Genomic DNA, 26,808 nt, shown 5'->3' on the forward strand with positions numbered 1-26,808 from the left:
CCTCACATCTTCTACTTTTATGATTTTGTTATTTGCATTTTAAATTTCTTTAAAAAAATTTCTGGATGGAACTGGAATTTATTTTGGTATAGGGAATAAGGTAGGACTCCAACTTGTTTTATTTCCTGATGAAATGACAGTTATCACATGATTTCTTGATTGATTCATACTTTGCAGTAAACTTCCATTTATGTAAGCTCTTTAATAATACATTGTAGTTGATACTTTTATCAAATATTTATAATACTTGGTAAGGCCATTGCCCCTCTCCACAATTACTCTTTATAAAAGTTTTTTTTTTTTTTTCTATTTTGCCCTCTTATTTTTCCATGTGAACTTTATTTTTTTTTAAGATTTTATTTATTTATTTGACAGAGAGATAGAGCAGGAACACAAGCAGGGGGAGTGGGAGAGGGAGAAGCAGGCTTCCCGCCGAGCTGGGAGCCCGATGTGGGACTCGATCCCAGGACCCTGGGATCATGACCTGAGCTGAAGGCAGACGCTTAACAACTGAGCCACCCAGGCACCCTCCATGTGACTTTAAAATTGGCCTTTTCTTATGCCATAAAGATGTCAAGAAACTATTACCATGTGAAATTTATAGATTAATTTATTAAGAATTAATTTTTTTTTTTTTTAAGATTTATTTATTTGAGAGAGCGAGAATGAGAGAGAGAGAGAGTACATGAGAGGGGGGAGGGTCAGAGGGAGAAGCAGGCTCCTCGCTGAGCAGGGAGCCTGATGCGGGACTCGATCCCAGGACTCCGGGATCATGACCTGAGCCGAAGGCAGTCGCTTAACCAACTGAGCCACCCAGGCGCCCAAGAATTGATATTTTTATTACTAGTCTTCCATTTATTTACATCATCTTTTGGTACCTTTTTTTTTTTTAAGATTTTATTTATTTATTTGACAGAGAGAGCCGGAGAGCACAAGCAGGGGGAATGGCAGAGGGAGAGGGAGAAGCAGGTTCCTTTTGAGCAGGGAGCCCGAGACAGGACTCAGTCCCAGGCCCCTGGGATTATGACCTGAGCTTGAAGACAGAGGTTTAACCGACTGAGCCATCCAGGCGCCCTCTTTTGGTACTTTAAAACATTTTAGTTACATGGCTCTTAATAGATGTAAGTTTAATACTAAGTATTTTTCTTTGTATTGCTGTTGTAAATGGAATCCTTGCTAGTTGTTTTTACTATAACAGGGCTGTTGGTTTCTGCATATAAATTATAACTAAGCTTATTGAATTCTTTTTCTATTGCAATTTTATTTATTTAATTTATTTATTTGATAGAGAGAGACACAGCAAGAGAGGGAACACAAGCAGGGGGAGTGGGAGAGGGAGAAGCAGGCTTCCCGTTGAGCAGGGAGCCCGATGTGGGGCTCGATCCCAGAATCCTGGGATCATGACCTGAGCCAAAGGCAGACGCTTAACGACTGAGGTGCCCCAGAACCAGAATATCTTGATCATTTTATTGCCCCATAATAAAAAGGCCAATTTATAATTTTTTTAAAAGTAAGTATCTCATCAGAATGAAAAGAGTTAATTTGATGATTTCAAATCAGTGGCCATTGCCTTTATTTCTTTTTTATTTTTTTAAAGATTATTTATTTGAGAGCACGAGCACGTGTGAGCACGACTGTGTGAGTTGGGGGAGGGGCAGAGGAAGAAATCTTCAAGCACACTCCCTGCTGAGTGTGGGAGCTGGACATGGCTCAATCTCATGACCCATGAGATCATGACCGGAGCCAAAACCAAGAGTCAGATGCTTAACTTGACTGAGCCACCCAGGCACCTCAGTGGCCATTGCCTTTAAACATCCACTTTCATGGAATGGCTTGCATACTGGAGATAGCATCCTGGCAGGTGCTGGAGATAAGAGCAGGCTGATTTTGTCACTCTGTACCTGTCTTACTAAAGATCATTCTTGAATGACTTCAGTAATAACTGTATTTTTTTCCTTTGAATAGCTAAAAATGCCCCTCCACCCCACCTCCATCCACTGAAAGTGCTTTAATAGAGAACTGAACCATGAGAAATGGGAGGTTTGGCTCAATTTTAGTTTAAACATGGGCATACTTTAGAGATATTGTGGGTTTGGTTTCAGACCACCACAGTAAAGCAAATGGCACAATAAAACAAGTTAAATGAATATTTTGGTTTTCCAGTGCATATAAATGTTGTTTCCATTATACTGTAGTCTATTGAGTATACAGTAGTGTTGTATCTAAAAAACAAAAAAACAATGTACGTTCCTTAATTTAACAATAGTTTAAGGGTGCAGGGTGGCACAGTCAGTTAAGTGTCTGACTCTTGATTTTGGCTCAGGTCATGATCTCAGGGTTATGAGATCGAGCCCCATGTCAGGCTCCGCACTCAGTGCAGAGACTACTTAAGATTCCCTCTCCCTCTCCCTCTGCCCCCCCCTCAAATAAATAACTAAATCTTTTTTTTTTTAATAACTAAATCTTTAAAAAAAACCTTACTGCTGAAAAATGGTAATCTTCTGAGCTTTCCGTGAGTTGTAATCTTCTTGAAGATGAAGGGTCTTACCTCAGTGCTGATGGCTGCATATTGATCAGGGTGACGGTTGCCTAAGGTTGAGGTGGCTGTGGCAATTTTTAAAAATGAGACAGCAGTGAAGTTTGCTGCATTGATTGACTCTTCCTTTCATGAACAGTATGTCTATAGCATGCTGATTGACAGCATTTTACCCACAGTAGAACTTCTAGCTTAATTAGGAGTCTGTCCTCTCAAACCCTGCCCCTACTTTATCAACTAAGTTTATGTGATATTCTGAATCTTCTGTTGTCATTTCAGCAGTCATCACAGCATCTTCACCAGGATTAAGTTCTGTCTCAAGAAACCACTTTATTTGCTCATCCATAAGAAGCAACTCCTCATCTGTTCAAGTTTTATCATGAGACTGCTGCAGTTCAGTCACATCTTCAGGCTCCACTTCTAATTCTAGTTCTCTTGCTGTTTCTACCACATCTGCAGTTACTTCCTCCACTAAAGTCTTGAACCCCTCAAAATCATTCATGAGGGTCGGAATCAACTTCTTCGAAATTCCTATGCATGTTGATATTTTGATATTTTCCCATGAATCCTGAGTGTTCTTAATGGTGAATTCTTTCCAGAGGTTTTCAGTTGACTTTGCCCAGATCCATCAGAGGAATCACTACCTATGGCAGATACAGCCTTATGAAATATATTTCCTAAAGAATAAGACTTGAGAGTAAAATTACTCCTTGATCCATGGGCTGTGGAATGGTTATAGTGCTAGCAGGCATGAAAACCACATTCATCTCACTGTTCATCTGTGTGAGAGCTCTTGGGTGACTAGGTGCTTGTCAGTGTACAGTAATACTTTGATATGAATTGTTTTTTTCTGAGCAGTAGATATTTTAAGCAGTGAGGTTAAAATATTCAGTTAAACCATATTGTAAATAGATGTGCTGTCATCCAGGCTTTGCTTTGGCATTTGTAGAGCATAAGCAGAATAGATTTAGTGTAATTCTTAAGGGCCCTATGATTTTGGGAATGGTACATGAGCATTGGCTTCAGTTTAGAGACAACAACTGTATTAGCCCCTACCAAGGGTGTTAGTCCCTATCCTTTGAAGCTTTGAAGCTAGGCACTAAGTTCTCTTCTCTAGCTTTGAAAATCTTAGATGGCATCTTCTTCAGCTATAACAATGTAAGGCTGTTTTGTCTGCATAGGAAATCTGTTGTTTAGTGTAGCCACCTTCATGAATTGCTTGAGCTGGATCTTCTGGGCAACTTATTGTAGTTTCTACATCAGCACTTTCTGCTTCACCTTGCACTTTTATGTTATGGAGACGTCTTCTCTCCTTAAACCTCTTGAACCAACCTCTCCTGGCTTCAGGCTTGTGTTCTGTAGCTTCTTCACCTCTTTCAGCCTTCATAGAATTGAAAAAAGTTAGGGCCTTGCTCTGGATTTAGGCCTTGGCTTAAGGGAATATTGCGGCTGGTTTGAACTTTTCAGACCACTAAAAACTTTCTGATCAACAGTAAGGCTCTGTCACTTTATCATTTGTGTGTTCATTGGAGTAGCACTTTTAATTACCTTTATGAAGTCTTCCTTTACATTTACAACTTGGCTAACTGGTGCAGGAGGCCTCCCTCAGCTTTTGATATACCTTCACCAAGCTTAATCATTTCTAGTATTTGATTTAAAGTTCACTTTAACTTAGACACTTTGAGGCCATTGTTATTAATTAGGCTAATCTTCATATTGATGTGTTTCAGGGAGTAGGAAGGCCACAGGACAGACAGAGAGATGGGGGATTGGCCAGTTGGTTGAGCGCTCAGAACATACAATATACATTTATCTGTTGAGTTCACCATCTTATATGGGCATGGTCCATGGTGCCCCAAAACTATTAGAATAGCAACATCAGAGTGCTGATCACAGATCACCTAACAAAGATAATAATGAAAAAGCTTGAAAATTACCAAAACATGACACAGACATGGTGTGAGCAAGTTCTGTTTTAAAAATGGCACTGATAGACTTGCTTAACACAGGATTTCCACAAACCTTCAATTTGTTAAAAACAAAAACAGTATCTGAAGTACAGTAAAGTGAAGCACAATAAAATGAGGTATGCCTATAGTGCTAATTAATCTAATAGTAAATGTAGTGAGAGAGTGAGAGGGAAAAATTGTTTTTGATTGAAGAAAAGTCACCTGCCATAATTTGTATAACTTTAGAGAGACTTTTGCCTCACATCACTGTTAATATGGGTATATTAAGGTGTTACTAAAGTAGAGTTTCTCAAACCTTGGCATGCATGCTTATCACATGGCAGTCTTAACTAAAAATTCAGATTCTGATTCTGTGGGTCTGGAGTGGGCCCTCAGGTTCTGTATTAATAACAGATTCCCACATGATGCTGGTGTTGCTAGTCACAGACCATATTTTAAGTAACCAGGTACTAAATGACCATCTGTTTGATCTGGATATTTAGCTGAGTTGAACACAGCCAACTAAATTAAAGAGGGCGGGTTGACCACATACATCGTTCTTTTTTCCTACTCCGTAGGTGGTTTTACTGCTTATTAGAATGTGCTGCATTTACAGACTCAGTGTGATGCCCTGTTCTTAGTGTGAACCCTCCAGACTTCAGGGAATATGATACTTTGCTAACCCTCATCCCACCCAGATTCTTTATCCAAGATGCTTTTATTCATGTCATTTCTCAAGTCTGGCTTGCCCTCCTTCACCTACCCAGCACTTCTCATCCTTCAAGACCCAGTTCAAATCCTAGTTTTAGAGCATCTTTTCCAACTGCATTAGCCTACTCCGATCCATCTTTTCTCTAACATTTTACTGTCTTTTATAATCAGTATTTTATTTTTATGTCTGTTAGCTTGCTTCCCTAGTTAGACTGTAGACCTCCTAAGGATAAGGTCTTTCTTGGACATTTTGTATCCCCTACATGACTCTCCTGTTGGGTATCTAAAAAGCAATTTAGACAGTGTCTCTGAATCTGTTAATCTTTGCCACTAAAAAGCAGTCTCTATTCCTTTGTTCTTTCTCTCAATTAGTGCCAGACCCCTAGTAGTCATCCTTAATTCTCTCTGTGCTAAAATCTGGTTTTTCACCAAGGACCACTGATTTTTCTCCAGAGCATTTCTTGAATCTTTGTTCTTCTCTCCCCCAGTGTAAAAACTTCCAGCTTTCATGGACTCACTCAGGAGCCTGTGAACTGATCTCTCTGCATGCACTCTGATGCCCCTTCCAAGCTTTTCTCACCACTTTGGCATATAACTCAGGGCCAGCAGGGTCTCTTAGTATCTCCAGAATTGTCTTTCTGCCTGCTGCTTCCCCTGCTTGTGTGCTCTCTGTCAAATAAATAAATAAAATAAAATAAAAACCAAAACAAAACAAAAAGCACTTGTTAACACAGCAGAAAGGCATTGATCTGATCACCGGGCTTAGCAGAGACAAAAATCGTGTTAATTGGTTATTATGAATTTATTTTTAATCTTTTTTTGTTTTACTTTAAAAATAAGCATACATGGGACTCCTGGGTGACTCAGTCGGTTAAGCATCTGCCTTCGGCTCAGGTTATGATCCCAGGGCCCTGGGATCAAACCCCTCATCGGGCTCCTGCTCTGTGGGAAGCCTGCTTCTCCCTCTGCCTGCTTGCTCAGTGGGGGCCTGCTTCTCCCTCCATCTGCCGCTACCCCTGTTCGTGCTCTCTCTCTGACAAATAAATCAGATCTTTAAAAAAATAAATAAAAAATAAAAATAAGCACACGTACAGTGAAATACAATGTTGTCTTTAAGTAGGTTTGTATTATCATATAAAAATTTATTGACTTTGTTTTATTTATGCGTTCATTCATTCATTCATTCAGTAGACTCCATGCCCAGTGGAGAGCCTGGGGCCGGACTTGAACTCAGGACCCTGAGATCAAGACCTGAGCTGAGATCAAGAATCAGATGCTTAACTGACTGAGCCACCCAGGCACCCCAGTAGACTTTGTTTTATATGAATTTTAGGATTACAGAAAAATTGAGCAGAAAATACATAGAGTTCCTATTTATCCCCCTCTTTCCCACAGTCTCCCCTAATATTAAAAAGCATAGTTTACATTAGGGGTCATTCTTTGGGTTGTGCAGTTCTCTGACAGACAAATGGGGAATGTCTGTATCCATCATACAGTATCATACAGAACAGTTTCACTGCTCTAAAAATCACATGTTCCCTTACTCATTCATTGGAGTGTGCCACCTCTCTCCAACTGCTGCCAACTAATGATTTTTTTTTTTTTTAACCTGTCTTCATATTTTGCTTTTTCCAGAATTGGTATCATAAAATATGTAGCCTTTTCAGATTGGCTTCTTTTCACCTTTGAATAAGTATCTAAGGTTCCTCCCTGTGTTTTTTGGGGTTTTTTTGTTTTTTGTTTTGTTTTTGTGGATTGACAGCTCATTTTTTTTTTAATGCTGAATGAATATTCCATTGTGTGGATGTACCACAGTTTGTTTATTCATTTACTTATTGAAGGACATTTCTGTTGCTTCCAAGTCTTGGCATTTATGAATAAAGCCCCTATAACCTTTATGTGTAGATTTTGTTTGGATTTAGGTTTTCACCTCATTTGGGTAAATATCAAGGAACATGATTGCTGGATTATATGGTGACAATATATTTAGTTTTGCAAGAAAGAGATACCATGCTAACACTAATCAAAAGAAAGTTGGAATAGCTATATTAATTTGAGATAGAGCAGACTTTGGACCAAGGGAAATTACCAAGGACAAAGAGGATAATAAAAGGGTTAATATAATAAAATAACATAACATAATAAAAGGGTTAATTCTCTAAGAAGACCTAATAATCCATGATGTGCATGTGCCTAACAACAGATCATAAGAATACATTACCACTGACAATGAATGGGAATTCTGGTTGTTCCATATCCTTGCCAGCATTTGGTATTGTCAGGTGTGTAGTGGCATCTCATTGTTTTAATTTGCAGTTCTCAGATGACAGTATGATGTTGAACATCTCATATGCTTACTTGGCATCTGTATATCTTATTTGATGGGTATCTTCAGATCTCTTGCCCATTTTTAAATTGGGTCGTTTTCTTTTCTTTCTTTCTTTTTTTTTTTTTTACATTTATTTATTCATTTGAGAGAGAGAGTACATGAGAGGGGGGAGGGTCAGAGGGAGAAGCAGGCTCCTCACTGAGCAGGGAGCCCGATGCGGGACTCGATCCCGGGACCCTGGGATCATGACCTGAGCCGAAGGCAGTGGCTTAACCAACTGAGCCACCCAGGCGCCCGGGTCGTTTTCTTAATGTTGAGATTTGGGAGGTTTTTGTATGTTTTGCATAACAGTCTTTTATCGGAAATGTATTTTCCAAGTGTTTTCTCTATAGCTCGTCTCCTCTTCTTCTTCTTTTTTTTTTTTTTTTTTTGAAGATTTTATTTGAGAGAGAGAGAGAGCATGAGCGAGGGGGAGGGGCAGAGGGAGAGGCAGACTCCCCACTGAGCAGGGAGCCCAAATCAGGGCTCGATCCCAGGATGGATTGCGACCTGAGCCAAAGGCAGACACTTAACCGACTAAGCCACCCACCACCCTGTAGCTTGTCTTTTCATTCTTTTGAGTGTCTTTTGTATAAGTTCTTTTTTTTTCCTAAAGATTTTATTTATTTGAGAGAGAGAATGAGAGACAGAGAGCACGAGAGGGAAGAGAGTCAGAGGGAGAAGCAGACCCTCCGCCAAGCAGGGAGCCCGATGTGGGACTCCATCCCGGGACTCCAGGATCATGACCTGAGCTGAAGGCAGTCGCTTAACCAACTGAGCTACCCAGGTGCCCTCTTTTGTATAAGTTCTTAATTATAACAAAGTCCAGCTTATAATTTTTTTTTCATGGATTGTGCTTTGGGTGTTGTGTCTAAAACATCTATCAAACCCATGGTCACCAAGATTTTCTCCTAGGTTATTTTCTAGGAGTTTTATAGTTTTGCATTTTACATGTGGGTCCATGATCAATTTTGAGTTAATTTTTGTAAAAGGTATATAGTAACATCTGTCTAGATAGATCCCTTCCTTCCTTCCTTCCTGCATATGAATGCCCATTTGTTGAAAAGACTATTCATTGAATTGCCTTTACTCCTATGTCAAAAGATTACTGGATTGTATTTGTGTGGGTTTGTTTTGGACTCTATATTCTGTTGATCTGTTCTTTTATCAGTACCCCGCTGTCTTGACTACTGTAGTTTTCTAGTGACTAATGAAGTTGGATAGTGTCAGTCCTCTCACTTCGTTTTTCAATATTGTGTTGGCTAATCTGAGACTTTTGCATTCCCATATAAACTTTATTTATTTATTTTTTAAAAGATTTTATTCATTGATTTGTCAGAGAGAGAGAGAGCACAAGCAGGGAGAGTGGCAGAGGGAGAAGCAGACTCCCTACTGAGCAGGGAGCCCAGTGAGGGAGTCGATTCCAGGACCCTGGGATCATGACCTGAGCCAAAGGCAGACGCTTAACCGACTGAGCCACCCAGGCGTCCCCCCATATAAACTTTAGAAGTGGTTTATTGATATCCACAAAATAACTTGCTGATACTTTGATTGGCATTGTGTTGAGTATCAAGACATATCAAGATGAAGAGAACTGGCATCTTGACAGTAGTTAAGTCTTCCAGTCCATATATATGGAATATATCTCTATTTGTTTAGATCTTTGATGTCTTTCATCAGAGTTGTGTAATTTCTTCATTTAGATCTTGTGCATTGATTTATACCAAAGTATTTCAATTTTTGTGTGCTAACATAAGTTATATTTGGAGGGGTTTCTTCCCTCCCCTCCCCTCCATTCTCCTCCTTTGGATTTTGTACAGAGTGATGTCATCTGTGTAAAGACAGTTCTGTTTCTTCCCAGTCTGTATACCTTTTATTTATTTTATTCTATTTTTAAAAAGATTTTATTTATTTGACAGAGAGAGATACAGTGAGAGGGGAACACAAGCAGGGGAGAGTGTGAGAGGGAGAAGCAGGCTTCCCACTGAGCAGAGAGCCTGACACGGGACCCCAGGACCATGACCTGAGCCAAAGGCAGATGCTTAACTGACTGAGCCACCCAGGCGCCCCACCTTTTATTTCTTAATTGCATTAGCTAGGACTTCCAGTATGATGTTAAATAGGAATGATGAGAGGGGACCTCCTTGCCTTGTCCCTTATCTTATGGGAAAGCATCTAATTTATCACAATTAAATATGATGGTAGCTCTAGGTTTTTTGTTCTTTATCAAGTTGAGGAAATTTCCCTGTATTCCTAGTATGCTGATAGTTTTTTTTTCATGAATGGCATTGGGTTTTGTCGGATGCTTTTCCTGCATCTATTAATATCATGAATTTTTTTCTTTAGACTGTAATGTGATAGAGTACATTGATTATTTTTTTTTTAATACTGAACCAGTCTTGCATACCTGGAATAAATCATATTTGGTCATAATGCATGATTCTTTTTATACAGTGTTGTATGTACTTACTAATATTTTGTTGAGGATTTTTGCGTCTACATTCATGAGAGATGTTGATCTGTAGTTTTCTTGTAATTGTTTTTGGTATTAGGCACATGCTGACCTCTTAGAATAAGGAAGTATTCCCTCTATGTTTGTATTCTTGAGAGACTGTAGAGAATTGGCAAAATTTCTTCCTTAAATTGTTGGTAGAGTTCACCAGTGAGCCCATCTGGGCTTGGTGTTCCCTGTGTTACGTACGAGGTTATTAATTATGAATTCAATTTCTTGAATAAAGGCCTGTTCAGATGATCTATTCTTGTGTTTCATTAGAGTGTATCTTTTAAGGAATTCATCCATTTCACCAAGTTTTTTGAATTTGTGGGCATAGAGATGTTCTTATATTCCTCTTAATGTCCATGGGATCAGTAATGATGTCTCTCTTTCATTTCTGATATTAGTTATTTGTGTCTTCTCTTTTTCTTTGTTAACCTTGATAGAGGTTTATCAATTTTATTGATGTTTTCAAAGAACCAGAGTTTTTTGTTTCATTGATTTTTCTCTATTGATTCTCTTTTCAATTTCATTGATTTATACTCTAAATTTTTTTTTCCAGCAGTCTTTGAAATTAATTTGCTCTTTTCTAAGGTAAAGATTTAGATTATTGCTTTCAGACTTTTGTAATATGCAATCAATGCCGCAGATTTTCCTCTAAACACTTTTACTGCAACCCAGAAATTTTGCTGTTTTCATTTTTCTTGAGTTGAAAATATTTTAAAATTTCTCTTGACTTTTTCTTTGACCCATGCACTATTTAAAATTGTGTTGTTTTATCTTCCAAGGATTTTGGGGATTTCCAGAAATATTTCTGTTACTGATTTGTAGTTTAATTCCATTGTAGTCTAATCATACTTTGTATGATTTCTGTTCTTTTTTTTTTTTAAAGACTTTTTTTTTTTTTTTTGACAGAGAGAGAGAGAGCAGGAACACAAGCAGGGGGTGTGGGAGAGGGAGAAGCAGACTTCCCGCGGAGCAGGGAGCCCGACGTGTGGGGCTCAATCCCAGGACCCTGGGATCATGACCTGAGCCGAAGGCAGACGTTTAATGACTGAGCCACCCAGGCGCCCCTGATTTCTGTTCTTTTAAATTTATTATGATGTGTTTTAGGCCCAGAATGTGATCTGTCTTGGTAAATGTTCCATGTGAGCTCAAAAAGAATAATGTATTTTGCTGCAGTTGGATGAAATAGTTGATAGATGTCAATTATGTCCCATTGATGGTGCTGTTGAGTTCAGCTATATCTTTATTGATTTTCTGCCTGTTGGATCTGTCCATTACTGATAAGGGATCTTGATGTCTCCAGCTGTCATAGTGGACTCCTTTTCTCCTTGTAGTTATATCCATTTTTAACTTGGGTATTTTGGTGTTATGTTTTGGGGCATATACACATTAAGGATTATTATGTCTTGGAGAATTAACTATTTTATAATTTTCTCTGATAATTTTCCTTGTTCTGAAGTCTGCTTTTGAAAGTAATGTAGCTACTGCAGCTTTCTTTTGATCTAGTGTTAGCATGGTATGTCTTTACCACTTTAACCCACTTTAACCCATCTGTGTCTGTATTTAAAGTGAGTTTCTTTTAGACAGCATACAGTTGGATCTTGTTTTTATGTTCACCCTGATAGTCTCTTTTAAGAGGTGTATTTCAGCCATTGATGTTTAAAGTGATAATTGGTACAGTTGGAGTAATACCTACCATATCTGTTACTATTTTCTTTTGATTGCCCTGTTGTTTTTGTCCTTTTTGCTTTCCACTCTTTTGGCCTTCTGGTATTAATTGAGCATCTTATATTATTCTGTTTTTTTCTCAGTATAACATCATCAGTTAGCATGTCTGTGATACTTTTAAAACTTTTTTTTAGTGGTTGCATTCAAGTTTGCGATAATAGGTTTGCAGTACTAACCAACCTTTTTTTTTTTTTTAAAGATTTTATTTATTTATTTGAGAGAGAGAGAATGAGAGAGAGAGAGAGCACATGAGAGTGGGGAGGGTCAGAGGGAGAAGCAGACTCCCTGCAGAGCAGGGAGCCCGATGCGGGACTCATCCTGGGACTCCAGGATCAAGACCTGAGTCGAAGGCAGTCGCTTAACCAACTGAGCCACCCAGGCGCCCCCTAACCAACCTTTCTTTCAGATCATGCTGTTCTACTTTACATGTAGTACAAGTACCTTATAACAAGGTATTCCCAGTTCTTCCCTCCTGTCCCTTGTAACCTTGCTGTCATTTACTTTACTAATCCGTAAGGTGTAATCACTGGATGTATTGTGACTCCTATTTTGAGTAAACTAGTAGCTGTTAGATCCGTTAAGAATAATAGGAAAAGATGTTATTTTACTTTTATTCTTTTTTTTTTTTACTTTTATTCTTGTCTAACATTCTTCCTTTCTTTACCTAGATCCAAGTTTCTGACCTATATAATTTTCCTTCTTTCTGACAAATAATCTTTTAATATTTCTTGCAAGACAGGTTCCCTCAATTTGTGTTTGCCTGAGGATCTCTTTTATTTCTCATTCAATTTTGAAGGTAATTTCACTGAATACAAAATTCTAGGTGTATGGATTTTTAACTTTTTTTTAAGTTTTTTTTTGTCTTGTTTTGTTTTGTTTTTAGTTATCTTTATACCCAATGTGGGACTTGTACTCACAACTCCAAGATCACAACTTCTGACTGAGCCGACCAGGGACCTCTGAACTCTTACTATTTCAGTCTACTTCTCTTGTTTGCATGGTTTCTGAAGAGAAGTCTGATACAAATTTTTCCTTACTCTTTTGTAGGTAATTGTCCCATGCTTCTTGGATATTTTGTTTTTTCAAATATTTTTTTTGTTTTTGCCTTTCAGTTTTGGAAGTTTCTGCTGACATTTCTTCAAGCTCATTTGCTGGTTTGTTTTGTTGTTGTTTTGTCCAGCTTAATAATAAGCCTATTTTTTTGCATTTTTGCATTTTAGTGGTTTTGATTTATAGCATTTTCTTTTGATTCCTAGTATTTCCAACTCTCTGCTTATGTTATATACATTCGTTCTTGCATGTTGTCCGCTTTTTCCATCAGATTCCTTAGCATAATTTAAAAAAGATTTATTTGTGTATTTAAGAGAGAGTGTGTGTGTGTGTGAGAGAGGTGCGAGCAGGAGTGGGGGGAGGGGCAGAGGGAGAGAGCCTTCAGGCTGACTCCCCCTCTGAGCATGGAGCTCGATACCACGAACCATGAGATCATGGTATGAGCCAAAACCAAGAGTCGGTCACTCAACCTGTTGAGGCACCCAGGCACTCCAAGATCACTTACCATATTAATCATAGTTTAAATTCCTGGTCTGATAATTCCCATATCCTTGCTTTACTTGAGTATGGTTCTGATGCTTGCTGTCTCTTCAAACTGTGCTTTTAATATGCCTTGTAATTTTTTTTGAAAGCTGGACGTGATGGTACTAGGCAAAAGGAGCTGAGAGAAATATGCCTTTAGACTGAGGTTTTGTTATTCACCTAGAGGAGACTCATCTGTGTTAATCTAGGCAATTGCTATAGGTGGCAGAGGCTAGGATTTCCTCTGGTGTCTTTGGTTGTCTCCCGTGGTGTTTTGGGTTTTTCTAGTTACTTCTTAAAATCTTTTTTTTTTTTTTTAATTTAAGATTTTATTTATTTGACAAAGAGAGAGACAGCGAGAGCAGGAACACAAGCAGGGGGAGTGGGAGAGGGAGAAGTAGGCCTCCTGCGGAGCAGGGAGCCCGATGCGGGGCTCAGTCCCAGGACCCCGGGATCATGACCTGAGCTGAAGGCAGACGCTTAATGACTGAGCCACCCAGGCGCCCACTTCTTAAAATCTTAAAAAAATGAAGTTTTTTTCAGTTTCATTCTTTTATTTTATTTTATTTTTTTTTTTTTTAAAGATTTTATTTATTTATTTGACAGAGAAAGACACAGCGAGAGAGGGAACACAAACGGGGAGTGGGAGAGGGAGAAGCAGACTCCCTGCCGAGCAGGGAGCCTGATGCGGGACTTGATCCAGGGACTCCAGGATCATGACCTGAGCCGAAGGCAGTCGCTTAACCAACTGAGCCACCCAGGCGCCCAGTTTCATTCTTTTATACAGGAGCTCTACTGATGCAACAGCAAGGAAGTAGGGGAATAGGAAGTGCTCATCATAGACTTAAGATTACTTTTTTAATCTTTTAACCTCTTAGTGTGTCCGTGCCCTAGGACTATTTTAGACACTATATTTTTTAGTTCTAGAATGTCCTTTAGGGGTGCCTGGGTGGTTCAGTCGGTTAAGCATCTGACTTTGGCTCAGGTCAAGATCTCGGGGCCATGAGATCAAGCCCCCAAGCACCCCCCACCCCCCGTGCTCACTTGCTCTCTCTCAAATAAATAAAATATTTTTAAAAAATTATTTCTCCTTTGAGACTTTTATTCTTCATGAGCAAATTGCATTCATTAGCATTTTATAATGCTTTAAAATCTTTGCTAAATTGAGGGGCTCTTGGGTGGCTCAGTCAGTTGAGTGTCTGCCTTCAGCTCAGGTCATGATCCCAGGGCCCTGGGATCGAGGCCCACAGCGGGCTCCTTGCTCAGCGAAGAGCCTGCTTCTCTGCTGCTCCCCCTGCTTGTGTGTTCGTTCTCTCTCTCTATCAAATAAATTAAAATCGTTAAAAAAATTAGAATTAAAATCTGTGCGAAATCGAAAGTATCTCATCTTACAGTTCTCCATTTAATTGCTTTTTGAGCATTGTTTTGTTTTCCTATTTCTTTATAGGTCTGCTAAATTTGGATTGTATTCTGGACATTATAAATGGTACCTTGCAGAGCCTCTGTTGTGTGTTATATTCCTCCAGAGAATGTTGATTTTTTTTTTTTAAATAGATTTGTTTTAGCAGATACTTAATTTAATTGGTTCAACTGCAGACTACTCATCGTTCACAGAAGCGCAGCTAAAATATTACATTTTTATCTTTAGCTGCTTTGCCCACAGCCTATCTTGTACGTACATAGTTCTGGTAATCAGCCTGAAATTTGAGTAGAGTTTATTTATTTATTTTTAATTTTTATTTGTTAGAGTGCACAAGTGGGGGGAGGGGGGGTGCAGAGCAGAGGGTGAGGCAGACTCCCTCCCGAGCACAGAGCCCAGCTGGGGGCTCCGTCCCAGGACCCTGACATCATGACCTGAGCCGAAGGCAGCCGCTTAAGACCAACTGAGCCACCCAGATGCCCCTTGAGTAGAGTTTATATACCAATTTGGGATTTCCTCCCTGGCTTTCTCCGTTTCAGCGTTTACCCCCTTTTCTAGGTGCTGTGGTTGTCTTGAACTCAGTCCTCTGATTCTTCAAGCACCAAACTTTCTGTTTCAGCCAAACTTCTCTCCTCTGGCAGCCACTGGGGCCTCCCCTCAGGCTAAATGCTGTGAATAAAAACTCACTTACGGTTTTCCTATCTTCTAAGTATTGATGTTCTTTCCAGTTTTTATTTATTTCTGGTCACTTTACAGTGCCTTCAGGTAGTAGTGTTGTAATATTTTCCCAGGGTTTATAGTCACCATCAATGGGAGAATTGGTCTAAGAGGAACTATTCAGATGATACTGGATAGTGGAAATTCTCCATGTTAGCAGTGGAAGTTGGAATTAGAATATTAACAGAATAACAAGTATTTATATAGTACTTCTTTGTCATAAAAACATTTTAGATTATCTGATCCATCATGATTGTTAATGATATAGTAGGCAAAAGACTAAGGCATAGGTGTTGCTACATTTAGTGGTAAGAATCTGGGCAGGAAGTGAATTTGGACTCTAAATTGAGTATAATATGTATAGCGCAATGTAACTAAAGCAAAAAGTTGGGGAGGAAGATAGTAGTGAAAACTTTAGGTATGGAATAAAAAGCAGAATTTTGTGCCTTTGAAATGAGACTGTCACAGTTTGTAATTTTTATTTTTTAAATTTTTATTTTCTAAAGATTTTATTTATTTATTTGAGAGAGAAGAGAGCGTGAGAGGGGGGAGGGTCAGAGGGAGAAACAGACTCCCTGCTGAGCAGGGAGCCCAATGCGGGACTCGATCCCGGGACTCCAGGATCATGACCTGAGCCGAAGGCAGTCACTTAACCAACTGAGCCACCCAGGTGCCCCAGTTTGTAATTTTTTAAAAACTTACTTAGTTTTAGTTATTTAGTTTCTGTTTATTTACCACACTGTAAACTTCCTGAAGAGAACAACCATGTTTTTGTATGCCCAGCTTTTAGCCCAGTGCCTAATGTGTTAGATGTCCGTATTTGCTGAGGAATGAATGAAAACATACACAAACACATACACGAGTACCAAGGAGTGCAAGTAATAGTTATAAAAATCTATTATAGTCAGTCTTAAACTCTTTAGTATAGTTGAGGTTTTTATTAACCTAGATTTTGAGGGATGTGGTAAGTGGGAGTTGAAAGTTAATGTGGGAATGTTCCAAACTGGGAGGAGGAGGGGAGTGCCAAGAAGATTTGGGAAAATTAGTAAAATAATATTGTAAGAGTTGTTAACTACTTTGTATATTAGCAAAGAAAAAAATTTTTTATAAATACGGAGAAAGCTACAAGATACTTGGGAAAATATATTTAAGGATTTAAGTCTAGGCAGATAGATAGTATGGAGTCCCAGAAAATACACAGAACAGGAATAATATGATGAGAGCAGTTTGAAAGGGATGATTCAAGCAGGTCTTGAGGAGTAAGACATCTCAGCATGGAGGTAAATGATGAAAAGCATTCAGTGATTTTCATTCCTTCTGTGTTTCAGTATTCTAACATCCGAAGAGGATAAGGGAGGGAGTTAAAAGGAAGTATTTATAGGCTATTATAATCAGATTCTTTGTAATAAAATTTTCTTGTTCCATAGCTTTTGGATAAGCACAAGAATACAGAAAGCATGGTCGAGCTTCTGGACTTGTATCAGATGGAGGATGAAGCCTATAGCAGCCTTGCAGAAGCCACAACTGAACTATATCAGTATTTACTACAGCCATTCCGAGACATGAGAGAACTTGCCATGCTACGGAGACAACAGATCAAGGTATTTTTTTTTTTTTTTTTTTAACCTTCATAGTTCCCTGCCTGTTTCAAAGTTCTCAGCCTGGCTGGCCATAGAGGAGCTTTTTAAAAATGCAGATACCTGGTCCTTTCTCCCCAAAGATTCTGTTTTGGTCGAATAAGATTACATAGAACCTGAGCACCTCATTTTAGAGTATCTCAAAGGGCATTCTGTTGAGTAGGCAGGGATGAGAAGAGCCTAGAAAGGTAAGTTGTAGATGCATTGAGAAATCTACAGGGAGCAGGGAGCCTGATATGGGGCTTGATCCCAGGACCCCAGGATCATGACCTGACCCAAAGGCAGACCCTTAACGACCTGAGCCACCCAGGTGCCCCTATCCCAAGGGATCTTAAACAAAAAAAACTGTTGAAAATAATATGTAAATTTAGGTACAAAGTTAATGTTAAAAATTCAGTTGCATTTTCTGTCTTTTAGAAATGAAAATTATAGAAACTTTAAAACACCATTATAAGTGTCTCTGAACATGAACTGTTTAGAAATAAATTTTACAAAATATATGAAAGTTCTGTATACTGAAAATTATAAAACTTTGCTGAGAGACATTAAGTGTACCGTAAGAAATGGGGAGATCATGATAATAGTTTGGAAGACTCAGTAATGTTTAGATGTCCGTTTTCAGTTGATCTGTAGATTCAAATTAAAATTCTAGTGGGTTTTTTTCCCCCAGAAACTGACAAGCGAATTATAAATTTTTATGGAAAGGCAAAGGAGGGCTTTAACAATTTTGAAAAAGATAAAATTTGAAGTCAGGTAATAAGTCCTCCTTACTAAAAAACTAGAGAAATCCAGACATTGTACTATTGGCCTAGGATAGAATTGTAAATCAACAGAATAGAATAGAATCCAGAAGTACATGCGTGGTTATATAGTAAGTTTTTCACGAAGGTGACAGAGCAGTTCAGTGGGAGAAAGAATAATCTTTCCAAGAAATGGTACCAGAACAAGTGCATACCCACATTAAAAAAACTGATCTCATATGTGGTTGGCTGAAGAGCCAGTGGGGCAAAGCTACCATCTGTGGGATTATGACTGAATGCCTCTAAGTCAGAATCCTGCCCAGGCAGACCGATAAGGCAGCGCCACAGAGACTTGGTTGGCCTCGGATAGTGGGTCCCCCACCTCCCTGCCGGCGGGCCTCCACATGTCGTGACCGGGATCTGATGTGGAGAGCCCCTGTCCCAGGGAAGGGGGCTGCCCCGTCGCCGGTGACGCAACGCACGTTCGTGGGGAACCTGGTGCCAAACCCTTCGTAGACGACCTGCTTCTGGGTCGGGGTTTGTATGTAGCAGAGCAGCTCCCTTGCTGCGATCTATTGAAATTCAGCCTTTGACACAAGGGTTTGTTAAAAAAAAGAATTTTTAAAAATTTTAAAAAAGAAAAATTAAGGGGAAAAAAACCAAAACCAAACCATGTACAAAAATTAACTTGAAATCCACCTTAGACCTCAACAGAATCTCGTGTTCTAAAACGTGCATAAGAGGGGCGCCTGGGTGGCTCAGTAGGTTAAGTGTAGACCTCTTGATTTTGATTCGGGTCGTGAGATCGAGCCCTGTGTTGGCTCGGTGCTGGGTGTGGAGCCTGCTTAAGATCTTTACCTCTCCCCACCACCACTCCCCCAGTTCTCTCTTAAAAAACAAAACAAAACGGAAAACTTATATAAGAAAACATAGGAAGTTTTCACAATTTTGGGAAAGAAAAGGTAAAGGCTTTTTAGACAGGATGCAGAAAACTTGAGCCATAAACTTTAAAAAATTTTTTTGATAAGTTGGACTTGACCAAAATTAAACACTTAATTTTTGAAAGATCATTAAGAAATAGAAGGCAAGCGCACAGACTGGGAAAAGAAATACTTCTAATACATCTGAAAAAGGAACTGTACAGCTCAGTAAGACAGCCAAAAAATTTTAAAAATCAGCTAAATATTTGTTTGTTTACTTAAAGGATTTTATTTATTTATTTGTCAGAGAGTGAGAGAGTGCACAAGCAGGGGGAGCAGCAGGCTGAGAGAGAAGCAGGCTCTGTGCTGAGCAAGGAGCGTGATGTGGGGCTCCATCCCAAGACCCTGGGATCATGACCTGAGCCGAAGGCAGACGCTTAACCTGCTGAGCTACCCAGAAGTCCCTAAAAATCCGCTAAATATTTAAAAGACACTTAAATGGCTAATGAGCACACACAGAGAAGCTTAAAATTGTCATCATGGAAATTCAAATTAAAACTACAGTCCTATTAGAGTGAATATAATTTAAATTTCTGGCACGAGGGCACCTGGGTAGTTCAGTCGATTAAGTGGCTGCCTTTGTCTCAGGTCATGATCCCAGGGTCCTGGGATCGAGCCCCATATTAGGCTCCCTGCTCAGTGGGGAGCCTGTTTCTGCCCACCCCCCACCTGTGCTCTCTCTCCGTCAAATGAATAAAAAAAAAAAAAATTGTGGCGCTCCCAAGGGCTGGTAAGGATATGGAGTAACTGGAATTCTCAGATATTCCTAGCATATTTTATAGTGGTGTAACCACTTTGGTAAACAGTTTGGCTGTTTCTTAAGGAGTTTTATATATATACATACCTTACTACTCAGCTATTCAAATCCTAGTTATTTATAAAAGAGAAATGAAAACATCTACTCCGAAGACTGATACACTAATACTCATGCCACCTTTCTTCCCAGTAGCCCCTAACTGGAACAGCCCCAATAACCATCAGTGGGTGAATGGATAAGCAAAATGTGGTAGTTCCATATTACAGAATAAATACTCAGCAGTGCAAAGGAATTTACTCTTGATAGGCACGACAACATGGATAAATTTGAAATCTTGCTAAGTCAAAGAAGCCAAATACAAGTGTATATTCATGTGTGAAGGGATGGATGGCATGAGGAATCTTCTGGAGGTGATAAAAATGTTTTGTGTCTCGATTGTAGTGGTTGTTGCTTGGATGTATACAGCTGTTAAAACTCATCAAATTGAGCACTTTAAATGGATTAATTTATATATAAATTAAGCCTTAATAAAACAGTTCACAAAAAATATGCTGAACAAAAGGCAATAGACACAGTGTAAACTGTATGAATCCATTTATGTGAAATTCTGGAGATGATGGTTCTGATCTATATTGACAGAAAGCTTAGCACTTGTTGCTTGTGGTTAGGCAGTGGAGATTGACTAAGAGGGAACAGGTGTTACAGAATCCTTTGGGTGATTGATAGGCTCTAAATTTTGATTATAGTGGTTTTTACATGAATATATAAACTTGTCAAAATTCATCAAAGTTTACACTTACATCAGGAACATTCTGTTGTATGTAAATTATAATTTAATAAGGGTGATTTAAAAAAAAAGTATCATGTAAAAGTTGATGTAGAGGCACACAAATTGGAGTGATCAACATTGCCTAAAGATACATGGAAAAAGAGGGATTATTGAGCACTTCACCATTGAAAGAATCAACAATTCAATAGGAAGTGGGTACATATGTCTGCACTGGAGATTGGAATACAGAATACTCCAGATACAGATAAAAACAGGAATGGTACAGTGAATAGGCATGTATGTGCTTGTGCTTTTAGTCAAAATGAATTATTGAATAAATTACCAAATCTTCACTCCTGCCTGGCACCATTGGTCAGTGCTGGTAAATAGCATGGCTGGGATTGAAACACATGTCTGTTGGACTGCAAAGCTTGCTGTTTTAGTTATACTACAGGGTGTAAATTGTTTGGTATGTCTCGGGTCTAAGGATTTGTAGGAAATGAGAGGAAAGGTGGTCCAGGGCTAGAACACTATAGCATCCTGTGGAGTTTGACCTGTACTCTAGATTCTTTAGAAAGAACTTAATTTCCAGTGCTTTTAACCTAGATATTAAAGCATGATAGAAAAGAAGTTAACTTGGTACCCTGAATGTATATTTGTATTATATATTATATAATATTTATAAAATATTCATATGCTTATACTTAATATGTCTTGATATTTTACAAAATATATATTCACATTTTATAATATAGTTAACTATATATTTTATATTAAGTATACTTTAGTCTTTTTTTTAAAGATTTTTTTAAAGATTTATTTCTCTTTTATAAATAACTAGGATTTGAATAGCTGAGTAGTAAGATTTTATTTTTTTGACAGAGACACAGCGAGAGAGGGAACACAAGCAGGGGGAGTGGGAGAGGGAGAAGCAGGCCCCCCGCGGAGCAGGGAGCCCGATGTGGGACTTGATCCCAGGACCCGAGCCGAAGGCAGACGCTTAACGAATGAACCACCCAGGAGCCCCAGTATAGTCTTAATTATATTTATATAAATGGTATTTAAAATTTTTTTTTTATTTTGTATTCTTTTTTTAAGTTTTAAAAGTTACCTCATTAGTAGCATTAGTATCACCTGGAACCTTGTTACAAATACAGATTCCTGGTCCTTACCTCAGATCTCTACTGAAACTCTAGGGAGAGGGGCTCAGCAATCTTTGTTTTAAAAAGCCTTCCAGGTGATTATGATACATACTTCAGTGTGAGAACCACAAGTTTAAAAGAACTTGAAACCACTAAGGGATGGAACACACTGAACTCAAAGTTACAGTCTGTCTGGGACTCAGTTTTTGCATCCACAGAGTGAGATTCAAACTAGGTGATTCTATCTAGATTTTTAAATCCAGCATATTAATGAGTCAGGGTAAGTACTGAGTTGGTACACTGATTTGTCTTTGTGTATTAGCTAAAAGCACTTCAAACACATTGGCCGACTTTTTTTAGTACTTGCTGAAAGAAATAAGCTAGAATCTAGAAGGCATCCTCAGCTCTTTTCTCCCCTTTGTAGCCAGGCACTTCATTTTGCCAATTATCTCCTCATTGTATCTTAAATGTGCTCTTCCACCCTTCCTCTCCCCAAGCAAATCTGTAGGTATCCTTGTGTGAGATAGAAAGATATACACTACCCAGCCCCTATTCCAGTGGACAAATTAGAAAAGGGCCTTCTTCTGGGCAGGTGCAGCTGTATACATGGCTTGGCAAAAGATGGGCTGCTTTTCAGTCTCCACACTCTGCCCCCTTGATGGGGCACTTTTGTGCAGGGTGGTTTTTACACTGTTGGATCACTGTATACTATGGCATGCCAGCTGTGAACTATGTAGTGCCATCAGTATACATTAAGGTACCTACCTCTTGGGGCGGCTGGGTGGCTCAGTCATTAAGCGTCTGCCTTCGGCTCGGGTCCTGGGATCGAGCCCCGCATCGGGCTCCTTGCTCAGCGGGAAGCCTGCTTCTCCCTCTCCCACTCCCCCTGCTTGTGTTCCCTCTCGCTGTCTCTCTCTCTGTCAAATAAATAAATGAAATCTTAAAAAAAAAAAAAAAAAGGTACTTATCTCTTACCTGAGGTATTTTTTCTTTGGTTTCCTTGCCTTTAGATTTCTCTCACCATTTTTTTTTTTTTTTTTTTTTAAGATTGATTTATTTTTAGAGAGCATGCACAAGAGCAGTGGGGAGGGGCAGAAGGAGAGAATCTCAAGTGGACTCCCTAGTGGAGCCTGACGCGGGGCTTGATTTCATGACCCTGAAATCATGACCGGAGCTGAAATCAGGAGTCAGACCCCCAACCCACTGAGCCACCCAGGCACCCCAGATTTCTCTCATCTTTAAAAAAAATTTATCATTTCACACTTTTTCTCAAGAATACTGATTTACTTTGAATTCAAAAAATGCATGAGTAGATATTTCCAAATCTGATCATGTCATTTTGTTAATCTTGGTCACCTTCAGGTGATTCCTGGGCGTGGAAAATTTGCGGCACTACTACATCAGTATATATACACATTTATCTTAGCATCTCTTTCACGTGAGAATTGGAGGTTTTGTTTTGCTGTATTTTTCTCTTCTTCACCCACTAACCCAACAATAGACAGGAATAACACTAAGTTTCTCATATAAAACCAGTATCCAGGGAAGTGATGTACTTCATCAAATTTGTATTTATACATTGGTCTCACTATAGCTACCTAAACTGACACATACTTTTTTCCATTTTAAAAACAGGCACTGTTTTCTTTCTAGCCCTGAAATTGAAAACAGAGATGTCATTGTTTTTAAGCACATGATCCAACTGACCAATGCTGTACATTTTCAGACTTGCCAAGTTAGGAAAAGAACTTAGTATCCTGGCTTAATGTCTTAGGTACAGTAAACTATATTAACATTTTTTTAAAAAGTTGGCTGCAGTATTAACTACTTTGTTTCAGAAGTCATTTAAACGGCATTTAAAAAGCATAGAGAGGTGTTTATGTTGCGTATATTTGAATATACCTGTACAGTGAAGTAAAGATAATCCACAATGCAGAGTACTAACCACTATATGATCACGGCGAGCTACCGGGGACCTGTGAAGTAAAGATAATCCAACAACAAAGTACAAATTATCTTCAAATACCAGCAGATTTAAAAAAGTTTTTTTCTCTTTAAAAAGCCAGAATGTAAGTTTCCTCACTTTTGTACAGTGGTTAGCCATCCAAGTGAAAAAGATTTCTATTTAATGATCAGAGTTAAGATTTTTGAATTTTGAACACTGCTTGTTCTGTTTATTAAATTTCTGTTCCGTAGTTGTCTGTAGGGGTTTGATTGGAAAAGTAAACTGGTTATTTCAGTAGGGGAGATTTTAATACAAAGAATTGTTAACTTGGCTTAAAGTTGTTAACCAGATAGTTAAGACGTCAACTAAGATATCAGAGCTAACAATTGTAAAAACAGCCACCACTCCTGGATTGGTGGCACACAGGAAAGAGATGGTAATTGTTAATGCTTTAACATGGAGAATGGACTGTGTGTGGAGCTGAAGTCTGGGGAAGGCAACATAGCTCGTCAAGGGCTGGTATGTCTCAGGTCAAAGGAGAGACCTAGATGTCTGGGAATAGAGCAGGCTGGTGTTCGTTCCCCATGGGGGGAGGGTGGGCAGAAAGTGAGGCTAGTTCTGCTAAGGCTGACAAATTGAAAACTGGATTCTGTGAACTGCTTCAGGAAGGAACTGCGGATGCTGGGAGGAAGAGGTGAATCTGTGATGATGCTCATAGGAACAGCAAACAGGAAAGTCAAGTGATATACATAGGAAGAAGCAAATCTCTTCTCCCTCCTCCAGCCCTTTCTAATGGCAAAGCCTAAACGTGGTTCACAGAGCCCCAACTCTAGCATCACAAAGCATAAGGATGAACCTGGGAACTAATGGACAAGAATTTACATATCTTTAGACTTTTTCAAAGTTAGAAAAAAAACCTAGTTATCTAGCTTATGGTTTTAGGTACAGTATACCAAGTCCTTGAAAGGGTATAAAGTTTAATCGTGTCATCAAAAAGAAGTTCTATCATAATGTGCTGAGTAAGAGTTTAAAATTTGGCTGCAGTGTTAAATTTACTAAATCTCTGGTCCACACTTATGAATATTAATTTTATACCTTTTAACTTGAGTGTTTAAAAATCGGCGGTAATCACAACAAAGCACAAACCTTGATGATTTTGTTAGATAGCAAACACATCTTCTGAGTCCTTCTATCTGAGCTGAAGTCTAAGTATGCCACTTATTGCTAAGAATCCCACAGAGGTTTCCTGGTGCCTCTCAAGCTAAGTGTGATTTCAGTCTGACATTTTAAGGTCTCCTAATAGTGACCACACCTCTTTTTCTAGTCTTATCTCCCATTGCCTTTATCTGTTTTACCTAAACTCTGCCATGCTGAACTGTTCTCTTAACACACTGAACCTAACTGCCTCTAGGCTAGCCTTTTGCTCAGGTCATTTCTTGCCTCCAGCCCGCCTTTTGGGTGGTTCTCTTTCCCCATATACTATATGTATCTGTCAAAATCATACCCTTCCTTTAGAGCCCTCTGCAGTTTTGAACCTCAATAAAGTATATCCTGATGTAAACAGCTAAATGAATTCTCTTCCTGCCAAACATTTCATTTACTTTAAGGGTCTTAAAATACCTTTATTCTTTTTTTTTTTTTTTTTTAAAGATTTTATTTATTTATTTGGGATAGAGAGAGAGAGAGCATGAGCAGGGAGAGAAGCAGAGGGAGAGGGAGAAGCAGCCTCCCCGCTGAGCCAGGAGCCCGACGTGGGGCCCGATCCCAGGACCCTGGGATCATGACCTGAGCCGAAGGCAGACACTTAATGATCTGAGCCACCTAGGCGCCCCTTAGAATACATTTATTCTTTTTTTTTTTTTTTTTAAGATTTATTTATTTATCTGAGAGAGCGAGAATGAGAGAGAGTACATGAGAGGGGGGAGGGTCAGAGGGAGAAGCAGGCTCCTTGCTGAGCAGGGAGCCCGATGCGGGACTCGATCCCGGGACTCCAGGATCATGACCTGAGCCGAAGGCAGTTGCTTAACCAGCTGAGCCACCCAGGCGCCCTATATTTATTCTTTTTACACAGACATCCTTCACCATTTTTAATACCTGGATAAAGTTCTACTTGTTTTTTTTTTTTTTTTTTTTTGCTTTTTTTTTTCCTAAAGGTTTTATTTATTAGAGAGAGCATGGGCGGAGTGGGGGGGAAGGAAGTGGCAGAGGGAGAAGCAGACTCCCCACTGAGCAAGGAGCTCAAGGCCTGAGATCATGGCCTGAGCCAAAGGCAGACACTAAACCGATTGAGCCACCCAGGCGCCCCAAAATTCTACTTGTTCTTTCAGAATTTACTTGCTCATCATTCCCATTAGAAATTTTCTTCCCAGACTTGGTACTGCAACCTCCATAGCTGGTGTTTCCCATAGTATTTTAGGAATACTCTATCTTTGATATATTTTCATACTCTATTTTAATTCTTACTTTGTTGTCTGTGTCTTCCACTAGGCTGAGTATCTTTGTATGCCTACTGCCTAGTACTGTACTGATGCTGAGAAAATGCTATAATACATCATCATTTTGAGTGAATAATCGAATGTTAAGTGATTGTGTCAAACAGAGCTCTCATAGTTACTACGTAGCACAGCCAGGTCTCCTAATTTGAAGACAGATTTCTGCAGCACAGATATCTTTGCTTATCCCACCCTCCAATTAGATTGTAAGTTTCTTAGGAGGAGAATGTGTATCTTATGTTACATCCCCTGAAGCACCCAGTACAATGGGCTCTTTATTCAAATTATATAATTGAATGATTCCAAATATTAGCCATGGTAAAGTCTAAAAGGGAGAAAAAAAACAACCATATCCAGTAGCATCATGTAAGTTTGACTCCTGCAGTATGTGACTGGAGATACCAGTAATTGTCTTCTGAGAATTAATTCCAGTCTTGGTAAGTAGGGAATCTGATACCAAGAATCTAAGCTGCTCCTACTGACTTAATTGTCCTTACTTGGCACTATTTTTGTAGTCCCAGAAATGGAGCTCACGTAATTCTGTTTTCCAACTATTAAGGAAGACATTTAGGTTCTGATCATATCTCCACTTCCCCTCCCTCCCACACACACTGGAAAAAAAAGTAAGTCTCATAATTTTGCCTCTTGCTGGTCCTCCTATATGGAAACAGGAGCTCATTGTTTGCTTGACTAGAAACAGGAAACCTCTGGGATAATGTGTCTTCATCTTGTCTGGTTGGTACGGTTTGTGAACCAAAGAAGAGATAAAGCATTTTTTTGGTTCATGATTATAAAAGCAATACATATACAATAAAGAAGATTTGGAAAGTACAGATTTTAAACAG

At 39.0% G+C, this 26,808-nt stretch overlaps 1 protein-coding gene across 3 annotated transcripts in view; it reads left to right on the forward strand.

Annotated features, from left to right (window-relative positions):
- The window catches only part of JMY (junction mediating and regulatory protein, p53 cofactor), a 110,104-nt gene that overhangs the window by 21,968 nt on the left and 61,328 nt on the right, over positions 1-26,808 (forward strand). For all 3 annotated transcript variants that reach the window (XR_010413106.1, XM_045897198.3, XM_054512577.2), the window contains exon 4: positions 16,929-17,102. Coding sequence is in view for 2 of the 3 variants with exons in the window: in XM_045897198.3 (XP_045753154.1) it covers positions 16,929-17,102 (174 nt within the window). In the remaining variant the exon portion in view is untranslated. The remainder of the gene's footprint in view (positions 1-16,928; positions 17,103-26,808) is intronic.

The sequence above is a fragment of the Mirounga angustirostris genome, unplaced genomic scaffold (assembly GCF_029215605.1).
Source record: "Mirounga angustirostris isolate CCGP_5_RB_7025 unplaced genomic scaffold, mMirAng1.0.hap1 SCAF_7, whole genome shotgun sequence".
Lineage (NCBI taxonomy): Eukaryota > Metazoa > Chordata > Mammalia > Carnivora > Phocidae > Mirounga > Mirounga angustirostris.